Below are 12,099 nucleotides of genomic sequence, written 5' to 3'. Positions count from 1 at the left end.
TGTGGTGCAAAGTATCCTTATCTATGGGATAACTTTGCACCAATGTTTCTATTTCAATAACTATGGTCATACTGAATATTTACTAATGCACTTGCACGAATATTTTCTTTATATATCTTGGTATTATATGTTTAAAATACAGTGTTCTAAATCATTACTTTTGTAAGTTACATGCGATTTTCTTTAAAATTCCTTAAATCTGGTGCAAAGTAACCCCGTCTTACGGTACTTCAAGTTAGAGAATTGAATTCCCATAGTTTGTACTACCGTAGTTTTACAATGGTACTCCCGTTTTATTGATTAATATGGAACCTGGCTAGTATTGGTTTGGAAATTCCTTTGAAAAATTTGTGCATTCTATCGAAATTATATCTCGACTTCATTAGCAATACATAGTAATTGTAGGTATTAATTGCAGTGGTCAAATTGGGCCAGTGTGATATGGTATGGCATACCGGTAGAAAATTAAAATACCAAAAATCACACAGCTGTAATAAAATTTTAAAAGAAGCTCTGCTTTCTTGAGATGGTGTCTAAGTGCACACTCTTTCATAGTTGATATTGTAGGCCTACTAAGTAAATTCAATAAAATAGGTTTTAATGAATGAATTGTACATAAACGCTTAATTTCACTTTACTTGTGCTTTTTTTTTTTTTTTTTTTGTATACCGGTAGTAATTTATTTCCAATTCTGTCACTGTGTATGCTGATCTGTTATGAAAGTTCTGTCTATAGTATACTATTGTGTAGAAAAAAATGGAGATTATTTATAAAAATTATGGAAAAATTATATATAAAAGAAAAACTTCAAGTTTCTTTATCCAAGGAGTAAAATTGCGGGAAAGGATAAAGATTTATTTTATTTATTTATTTATTTATTTATTTATTTTTATTTTATTCATTTTCCGTCGTAAGAACTCTGCGTTCATGACTTCGTCAAAAGATACATTACTACAATTAATAGTACAAATACTATACATTCAAAATATATACGTAACAGTAAAACTAATCTAAAAGTGTATTTTTTTTAAAATATATATATATTTAAATGATATTTTTATATATATTTATATATTTCAACATTCAAGTAAATCTTAATATTTATATTATAGAGAGAAAGATCAGACTGAAGGTATTCGTCTAAAGTATACAATAGGTGTTTATGTAATTGCAACTTGATGTATCTTTTAAACTGCAAGTTTGGCATTTGTTTGACACAATCTGACAATTTATTGTAAAGTTTTATTCCTATGTGGTGTAACGAATTTTGAGTTTTTGTTAGACGGAAATTTTGTATATGAATATGATTGCAGGCTTTCCAATGCTCCTATATTTCCTGTTTTTCCTATATATTTACGTCTCTTCCTATAAACTCGTATATTTCCTACATTTTAACGAAACTTCCTATGTTTTTGTGGGATTGCTACTTCCACTTGTGAAAATAACATAAAGAAATAAGGTGTGGATGGTTGGAGAGCCTTTTGTTTCCACAGAAGGATGGTTGAATGGAAACTCTTCTGTGTTTCGTCCTTTCCTGCTTATTGTCTAAAGATAATTACACCAAACAATATACAGTTAACGCAAAAAGTATTCATGGACTTACAAAATGGAAGAAAATAAACTAGTTTCGTCATATTCATTAAAAAGTTCTATGGAGTCATATCTATGGACACATAGTCAAATCTTACCTTAAAAGCGCCAGCTGCAGAATGTTTACATTTTAGATTTTATTTTACCTTTCAGATAGTTGTTCCAGGAAGGGTGCAACGGTATATTTGCGTCTTCCTCGTAGCGTTTTCAGTATTCCCCATTGTCATTTCTGCGATTTCTATTTCTAGCTATTGGATAATTAAAATGTTCTTTCCAATAGGTAGAAATAGTTATATGAGTTTCTTTGTTCCTTGGCTTTTCAAAATGTTCCAAATGCACAAATGTTCCTTCAAAATGTTCCAGAAAATAATTGAAATGTTTCTTTTTCACAGCTTCACGAAACCTCATATTTTTTCGTCGTGATTTCGAGGGGGGACCCAAAAGAAACCGGATTGAAAGAGCGCTGCCGTTCCTAGACGTAGTAGAGAGTTCTCCTGCTAGGTGGGTCTAGTAGAGACCTTCTCAGATCAGTTGCCAAGCGGCGTCTGTGTAGGAGGTTAACGTTTGATCGTATTAGTGTTTTTCTCAACTGTTCTCTCGTTTGCCACCTGCGAAATCGTTATGGCAGATTCAAAGGAACAAGGAGTGTGTTTGCTTCCTACTTGGAAAATCGGAAACGAAAACTTACCAAATGCTTCAACAGGCTTTGAAGAAGGATATTATGAACCGCACACAATTTTTTGAGTGGTTTGGGCGCTTTAAGTGTGGTGAGATGAGTGTTGAAGATCATGCTCGTTCTGGGTGCTCTTCATCATTTCGAAACGACGAAAACATCGAACAAATCCCAAATACAGCCCAAAATCAGCGAGGATCGTCGTTTCATGATCGATGATATTTCAAAACAGGCAGGAGTGAGTTGGGGCTCGTGCCAGCGTGAGGTTTTGCAAATGAGACATGTTGCCGCTAAGTTTGTTTCTCGCCTGCTCACACAGGATCAAATCATTCGTCTCAATTTGAGCCAGGACTTGAAAAATCAGATTGAAAGTGATCCAGACTTCTTGACCAACATGATGACATTTTCCGAGAATTAAACAAAAAGGAAAATGTTTTGATGGTGTAGAGGCTGTAAAAAGAACTTCGCAGAGCGCATTGGACGATATAAAAGTTCCAGAGTTCCAGAGGTGCTTCAAACAGTGGGAAAGAAGATGGGAGAAATGAATCGCATTTAATGGAGAGTACTTTAAAGGAGACTGAAAGAATTTTGTAAAAAAATGTAATAAATTATTTTTTTTTTAGAACGAAAGTCCGATTTCTTTTGGGTCCTCCGTCGTATATATATTTTTTCATTAGCATTGGAAAGTCTGATTGTTCTAGTGTTGTATTAGAGTAGGTCCGAATTGAGTTGGAAGTTTCTTTTATTCCTAAGTATGAATGATGTTGTTTCGAGAATGTATATACACGGCAATGGTAATGTTTTAAGTTTCTGAAACAGTGGTCTACTTAATACATTACTGAAGCTAAAATTATGGAATTCAACAACAGTATAAAAGCAATTTTCCAGAAGGTACTTTTGAGTAGTTTTTTTTTTCAATTTAGGGCTATGTTTTTCATTTTTCATTTTTTTTACTGTAATAGATAATACTAATATATTGTGTAATTTGTTTCCCATATATGTGACACTTTTTTGATACATACTACTTCCATGCTGAATTATATGAAAATTATTTCTTCTAAGTGTATGGTAACGAGGTACATCTTTGTTTAATACAGCATATACTATAACATGATACAAGTATAACTTTGCAGGGGTAAAATACTAAGATCTTTAAAAAGTGTCGACAAGAAGTACTCTTACATTTTCGACATAAAATTCGTATTACTCTTTTTTTTTTTTCATTTTAAATATAATGCTACTTTAGCCATTATTACCTCCAAAATATGATGTATTTTAATGTAGATAAGATAAACACTTCCGCCAATGTTTCCGGCATTATTTGTTTCCGTTAGGTTCTAAAAGACATAGATGAAAAAAAGAATTGCAATTTTTGTTTAAATTTCTGAAAGCAGGACCTTTTCAACAGAGCAAATGGATTCAAGTAAAGAAATGCATTTGCATGAAAATGAAGAGAAACACATACCGGCTTATCCTTTCCTTACCAAACAGACTTCCATTTCGTACCGAAAATGTGAGTTTTAGAATCTTACATTTAGGTTGAGAGCGAAAGTAAAATGACGATTAATCCAATCGATGGTAGGTTGCATAACACAAATTCTTAGCTGTTGCTAGATAATAATATATATATATATATATGATTATCCCAAATGAGACAACAGTTCTAAGAATGGACCAGGTTATAAAAGTAATTTATACTTTTCTGAGTTAAGCAGAGGTCTGGAGTAACCGAAGTACTTTTACTGTGATGAAAATCAATGGCATATGACTTATTGACATTTAGAATAAAATACTAATCTTTCATTGTAGGATTTGAAACAATGTCTAGTGGAGTAACGTGTGAGGAAAATTGGTCAGATGAAGAGGAGCAACAGGGAGTAATTCACGTCTACACTAGAACTTTCATTGAATCTTCTAGACAAAGAAAGTACGACAATGAATGTGGGCAGCAGAACCAAAGGAGTGGGAGTTGGAAAACCGTAGAAGCTAGGCGAGGCCGAGGATACGGAAGAGGACGTGGACGTGGCGATGGTTCTAACAGAAATATTGGCTTTCCTTCGAACTATGACAATAAACGGCCGAGAGAATATAAGGAAGAGAATAACTTACCTAATGGAATGAGATATACCAATGACACGGAATGGAGTGAAGACTCACAATATAGCGGTCCAAGAGATAACTTTAACGACAATGGACCAGTTGGAAGGTCAGATGGCAGTAATAATTGGCGACTCAGGCCTGAAGATCAAGAAGAAAGACCACACACTGTTATTACTGTGCATAGGAATGACGTGGGCAAAATAATAGGGAGAGGCGGTTGTAAGATTCGAGAGCTTGAAAGCGAAAGCGGAGCCAAGATACAGGTAATTCTATTATTTAAAAAAAAAGTTTATTTCGATTTTCGTTTCTTTTTTCTTTTTTAACTTTTCTTTACATAGAGTTATTATTGTGTATCCTTTCAGGGGAAGAATTAATATTTGTGCTATGTGTAAGACACCAGAATTCAAGTAGTAAACACATATTTTCTCTTCGTGATGTAGAAATTAAATCCGTGACCAATATTTTCACAATACTAGCATGTAACATATAAAATTCTTTAGTCCAATTATTTATAATATTAACCATCGCTTCGTGGATGTAGGTGTAGCTGTCAACTTACGTAGAGACTTTGTCTATGGCCAGGTCTCCGAAAAAAATTGTATAATATAAATTTCCAAGCGGAGATGATAAGGGGTTGCTAAAAATGTATACACACTTTGACGAAGAAGAGACATATATATATCAGAAGTTAAAATACATGCAGGAATGCAAACTGGTCAGTAAAGTCAGTATTTTTGACGAAGTCAGTATTTTTTAAGTAAGTCAGTAACGTCAGTATTTTAGGCTCTTTGGAAAGTTAAACAAAAATTTTCAAATTTTAAAAGCAATTTAAATGTTTTTTGTATGCTCCAAACGTCTAAGGGGAGATGAAGAAGAGAAGAGACAAACATCTGATAAGTTATTGAAGGAAGCAAATTAACGGTTATCGCTTCTCAGCCTTCTTTCTAAGATCAAAGTGTAGGAAAGGAAAGGAAAAATGAACAATTGAGAGAGGCCATTAACAACAAGAATCTTGTTGGAGTCGATGTAGCACAAGTAGTGCTTGACAGTGCCACAAATATGAAGAAAGAAGCTGATGAAAAGAAACAAAAGGCCGATAAAATTCAGAAAAATGTAGAAAAATGGAAGTCTTCATTAATTATATTTTTTTTTTTAAGAAAAAACCGAAAAGGAGTGAACATCATAAGGTTCTTAAGTTTGTATGAGTAAAAGGGAGACAAGGGAAATTGGTCTGAGCAGCTGCACTTATATTTTAATCTGATAAAAATGAGTTTGCTGCAATTCAGTTTTCTAATTACTTAGTTTTGCTTAGAAAGTTTTATAAACGCAATCTTGGTATTTTTATATCTCTTGAATTTAATATGCTTATTTTCATACAATATTAGTAACTGAGTTAACATATGCTTACAGCTGTTCAGTGGGAGTTGGGTGGCCAATTTAATATATGAAAGGTAAGGGAAAAAAACAAGGAATGTCCATGTATGTGCTTTTTCGGGTGCTTTGTCCTATCTGTTGATGACTCTTGGTACTATTTGACTGTATATGCCATGCATACGTAGATGTGAAAATGTCCATGTAAAAAGGGGCCAATGTGTTGTAACTAACCCTATTCTTCTTACGCGGTTTTCAATATTAAATCGCAGTTTTCTCGAAAGTGCAGTTTTGTGACATTCCTTCTTTTTCCCCCTTACCCTTCATATATATATATATATATATATATATATATATATATATATAGAGAGAGAGAGAGAGAGAGAGAGAGAGTTACTATTTTCAGTATTTGATCAATATTTTCAGATTTCAAGTCAGTAAAGTTAGTAATTTTGACCTCAAAAGTAGTTTGCATCCCTGTACATGTTACATTTCCATTTTATTACTATGAAAGGTGCTCAAACTGGTAATGATCATCCTTCAGACACATTGGAGCACAGCTTTACTACTACTTAGGCTGCGCCAATTAAATTTGAGTTAGTGCAATGCTCATTCTTTAATAATTGAAGGATACGATGTTATTTATTTGCGCAATAATAGCAGGTAGACAACCAAATCTTTCCAAGGAATTAAATTACAGCGAAAATAGGCAAGGAACTTCTTAACGTTCATTTACGTTAACTTAAAAAACAAACGATGGAAAGATGTCACTAAAGTAACGTCATTAATTATTCATTTAACTTTATTGTTGATAATTTTCAATAGCTCTTCAATTGGGTTATTTTTATATAGCTTCAGCTAAATTTATCTCACTCTTCTTTAAGTCAAGTCAACTATAAGGAAGTATGAAGTACAGTTTAGAGTCCACTGTTGCTATGACTATTATCTCCTTAAGCCTAACTCAGCATTTAAACATTAGCAATCATTATGATTACATGGGCGCATGGGGGAATATTCAAAATTAACAAAAAATTGGCTACTTACCAATGAATCCTCTCTTGAAATATTTGAAGATTTTGACGTTTCGGAACTCTCAGCTGGTTCCTTCCTCAGTGGCAAGGTAAAAAGGATTAAAACGGAAAGGAGAGAAAAGGAGTAAAACCAGGAATACATACCACTATATAAAAGTAACGTACAAAAAAGATCCTGAGATGAAACAGAGCAGAGTGAAAAAAGAATGAACTGAATAAAAAAGAACGTGGTGTCTATCACACGTTCTTTTTTAGATCGTATTCTAGAAATACCCACTTATCGAATCCCTAGTTGGATCACTTCTGTTTAATGATTATATAGGATGATTCTTATTGAACCGGTCCGATGAATTTTCTAATTCCACAGGTGATGTGTATAACTAATCAAAATTACGACATATTAATCCGTGGATCTTGTAGAGTCGAATGATATGCAAACGATCTTTAGATGGTTTGACAGGTGGCAACATAATTCAGGGACACAGAAGGGCGTTGTTTTTCCCAATGACATCATGTCTAAGAGATTTTGACCTCCAAAATCCACTGACCTAAGCAGTTCGATTTTTTGTTTGTTTGTTAGGGATTTATTGACGGATAGGGTATATATAAACAAAACCTGTACGTTTACGTTACAACAGTTGAACAGCAACATTGTACCTGAAATTAGAAGCATCACTGGGGAAAAACTGTGGTGGGCCATAGTAAATATAAAGAGCAGATAGCGGCATGATAAAAATAGCACACACTTAAAAAACCTGCTCCAATAAAGGTAATGTAATTCAAGATAACTCTTGTGCAAATTAGATTACTATCTGTACATTATATTTTATATTACAGCTCATTTTGTCAGGCCGGTTCTATAAGAATCACCCTGTATCAAATATTGTACTGCTTCTGGCCCAAGTATAACCTCCTAAATATTATCATCTAACATTTACAGTATCGGAAAAATGCTTATTTATTTTCCATTATTTTCGAAAACCTTTTCCATTTCAATTTTGTACATGACGGACAAAATATTGGACGTTGGAATTGGACAAAATATCCTTCTTTTCTCCTGTTTCAAGTAATGTTCAGGTAAGCCATTTGACTTTCGGAATTGGTGATGGTCTCGTATATTATTTGCAAAATTGTATTTCTCTTGATTACTTATGTCTTCTTTCCGTGTATATTTTGTTTGTTTCCTCAGTACTGAATCATGGTTTGTGTATGTTCCTTTCAAGGTACAAAAGCCTTCAGACGATAATAATTCGGAAGTAATAATCTATGGTTCGGAGGAAGAGCAAAGCAAAGCTAAGGAATTAATTAATGACCATTTAGAAAGATCCAACGCAAGATACGCAAATGATCGTAATAATGAACACAATGAAGAAGTTCGATGTAATGATGAATGGAACGAAGAGAAAAGTCCTGACACGAGAGAGAATGTGCGGGAAAATGGTTCGTTTGGACGGTCCTATAATAATAATAGTAACTGGCGAGATAGGTCTCAAGAGCAAGACGATAGACCAAGTGAAAATATAACTGTCAATACGACTGATGTTGGAAAGATTATTGGGAAAGGCGGCAGTAAGATTAAAGAGCTTCAAATGGAAAGTGGAGCCAGAATAAAGGTAGGTGAATCACTTCTGATTTTATGTAGTCAAATGGAAAGTGGAGCCAGAATAAAGGTAGGTGAATTACTTCTGATTTTATGTAGTACTATCTAAAACAGTGCATATTTTAAGACATTTTCACTAGGCGACATTAGAACTTAAATACAGCTTGCATCGTGATATGAATTATCAAATTAAAAGTCTTCGTAAGGTCCCACACATTCAAGTCGCATCACCTAGAAGTAACATGGAACAGTGAATGTCACACTTAGCATTATACTTTCTGTAACATATATAAGTAACACTGTCCTTAATGTATCGTTTAATCTTTAATGGTTAATGGCTTAATCATTTAATGATTTCAGTCATATTAAAACCTTAGTACTTCTAAGTTCCTTATTTTTATCTATAGAGTTGACTAGTTTTTGTTTGAAATCCAACAAGAATAAAATTCAGAATATTTAAAATGAAATAATGAAATACTATAGTACTCGCGCCGATTCGTGAAGCTTGGGCTCTAAACCAATCATAGAAATATTTTGCTTGAGCTCCAACACATCGGAAAACTTCGGTACAATTCGTGGAGCCGCTTCCCGAGCGCACACTTGGGGAAACGTCGAACAGCTGAAATTCGCCAACAATGTTGCCAAACTTTGAAGACATAGTAAACGAGTATATAAAAAGGGCATTTAAAAATTGCCAATAATAACACTGCACAACAATAACTGCTGTAACAACTATTCTAAAATGGTAATAGCACAAATAGTAACAACGAAAATATAACGTAACAAAAAACAAGTAACAAAACGGAACTTGCCGCCAATCCGGCAACGCTGTACTCTCGGGAGATGTTTTACGTGTAGCGCGAGAGAAGGCACTGACAAAATTTGATGGATGGGGATTGACGACTGGAATACAGCCTCGCGTTCTATTGGGTGGTGAAATCGGTAGATCTAGGTCAAGCTTCACGACTCGGCGCGAGTACAATAACATAGAAGAAACAGAAACTAAATAATCAATTAGGTAATGAAATATTAGCATTAGAACGTGTTAACAAATATTTGACCGAGAATGAAAAAAATATTAGAAGATCCAAGGGGGATCTTCAAATCAGTGGAAGACAAAACAACGATCTAAATCAGGACTGTTCAATAGGCGTAGAAGCAATTCTGTGTGGCTCACAAACGCCCCAATGATTTGTCATTTAATATAATATTACATTTTATTGACACTTTTATTTATTACTTTTGTTGAAGAGTTTAACAACTTGCCTCCCTCCATATTTCCGATTAAAATAGTTATGACAGCCCGGTCTAAATGCATCAGAAGACCCAGAAAATCTGGCGGATTTAAGCATCGTCAGCAATACGCTATCTAACCGGGATCCCCTTAACTAACCGTAAGTTTAAATAACTCTATCAAAATCTTAATCTAAAGATGACCGACGATATAAAGTACCAAAAGTAATCACGATGGGCTAAAACAAATAATGAAAGAAGAGTAATGATTAGAACAATTATTCGCACATAAATCAAATTCATAGGTTTCATTTACCAAATAAAAATTTCAAAATAACACACAATACAACACTGATTTTTTTTTTACATAGTCTAATTATAGTTCTTTCATACTTTGATAGTATAAGAAAATTTTGAATCCACTTTTTGATATATCAGATAGACATAGTTTCGCATTTTCCGTAAGAAAATGTACAAAGCTTTTTGCATTAGTTTTGCATTTTCCGTTATACGTTATTTTATGCACTGATCTGAAATGTCCGTTTCTCGCACAAAGAGAACAGGCTTATGGCAGGTCTCTCTTAGGATATGGATTTCAATGAATATGTAATGAGAAATATACGTAAGAATCAATTTTCGGTTTACATTTTTGAACTTCCATACCCACTTAGGACGCGCTTATTAATTAAAGTGTCATGATAAAAATCCACCTTGAGGTAGGTACTATGTTTATGTAACAAGTTCCATGTTCCAACCTTGTTGGGCTAGTGAGATACTCTATTTTTCACATAAATTTTGACTCTCGCATATTCCCTTAAGGATACACTTTTTTTCCCTCGTGATTCCATCACCAACATCACACAACGTCTCTTTCAATATGGCGAAAAAATATCTTCCCTTGGGAAGGGAATTTTCTTAAATACTGGAACATGGATCCGTTTATTTTTAATGAAGAGTTTATGTACCAAGTTTCATCTTCCTGTCTTAGTGAGCTCGTGAGACATTCAATTTTTCCCTTAAATTATGCTCCCCTTGCTCCCTCTTTAGTATGTATATTTTAGTGTCATGATAATAATAATTTTCTTACTAGTATATTATGTTCTACATAGTCAAAAGCCTTACTTAAATCACAGAACGTGGCCAATGCGAAACACTTATTTTCAAATACTTCTTGTATACATTTTACTAAATTATCAATGGCATCTATCGTTGACCTACCGCCTCTAAAGCCAAACTGTGAATGCTTAAGCATTTTGTGTTCATTAAGATACTGATATACTTGTTCCTTTACAACTGTTTCTATAATTTTAGAAAAAATGGGAACTAGTGATATTGGTCAATAATTTGCTGGACTTAATGTTGCCCTTTCTAAAGATTAGTACTACCTTACTTATTTTTAAAACATCCGGAAAAATCTCTTCACTCAAACATTTACTAATACAAAATGTTAGCGGCTCAGCAATGTAGTTAATTACAGTTTTTATAAACTTATTCGAGATATCGTGTATATAACTTTACTATTTGATGGTTTAAATCTATTACATAAATCATCCTGCGTTACCAGTTAAAATCAAATATGTACGAAAATTTAATAAGTTTATCATTATTTTCATAGTTATTGTATCCTATTTTGTCAGTATTATTGTTCATTATTTCAATAAAGTTTATAAAATATTTAACTCATCAGGTGCGATAATCACTTCTCTATCTTATTACCTTTTGCTGTTTTATTTATTTAATTTCCAAGTCATTTGACATTTATTGTATGAATTTTCAATATTCATTTGGTTATATTTCTTTTTCTCTTCTAATACAGCCGTTTTGTATTTTTTACGTATCGTAGTATAATTACTTTTATTATACTCTGTCCTTTCATTTTTATTTAAGTTTTAATAACTCATAACTTTCTTCTTCATATCTTTTAACTGCGTAGCGTACCACGAAATTTCTTTACTCTCATTATTTTCTTTCCCAATTCTTTTATTCATGTCGATTTTTCTTTCCGGAAATGATATTTGAAATTTACCTACAAAACTCATGAAAAAATAGTTAAACATATCATTCGCACTTATGTTTGCGTATCTGTTTAGTCCCTCCCAATTTTCATGAAGCAATAACATTATGAAGTTATTCTTTTTCTTTTTTTTGCATTATTATCGGTCGAGATTTAATCGTTACAATATCAGAAACCTTTCTGTGACAGTTATTATATACATAGTTTTTTTTTTTAATACAATGCAAACTGGAATATGATCGGAACAGTGAAAAGATATTACCCCTCTACTTACACTATTTCTACTTAAATTAGTGAAAATGTTATCTAAGCATACACTTAGTGTAGTTGGTTTGTTATTTTGTACACAGTAGTCAAATTGTCTTAGTAGGCTTAAAATTCTGTTACACTTCTTTTTTGTACTTGTATTTACATCAAAATGTGAATTTATATCACCCTCTGTTATTGTTTTGTACTTTTTCTTGTAACTTAGATATGTAAATAAACC

General features: G+C 33.1%; 1 protein-coding gene across 1 annotated transcript in view; it reads left to right on the top strand.

Moving 5' to 3' along the window:
* The window catches only part of LOC145671083 (putative ATP-dependent RNA helicase DDX43), a 123,553-nt gene that overhangs the window by 24,698 nt on the left and 86,756 nt on the right, over nucleotides 1-12,099 (top strand). The window contains exons 2-3 of the mRNA XM_081739826.1: nucleotides 4,073-4,626; nucleotides 7,989-8,378. Of these exons, the coding sequence (XP_081595952.1) occupies nucleotides 4,073-4,626; nucleotides 7,989-8,378 (944 nt within the window). The remainder of the gene's footprint in view (nucleotides 1-4,072; nucleotides 4,627-7,988; nucleotides 8,379-12,099) is intronic.

Source organism: Thermobia domestica, chromosome 15 (assembly GCF_964235325.1).
Source record: "Thermobia domestica chromosome 15, izTheDome1.hap1.1, whole genome shotgun sequence".
Lineage (NCBI taxonomy): Eukaryota > Metazoa > Arthropoda > Insecta > Zygentoma > Lepismatidae > Thermobia > Thermobia domestica.
The sequence above is the reverse complement of the archived record's forward strand: the minus strand, read 5'-3'. Positions and strand labels throughout refer to the sequence as shown.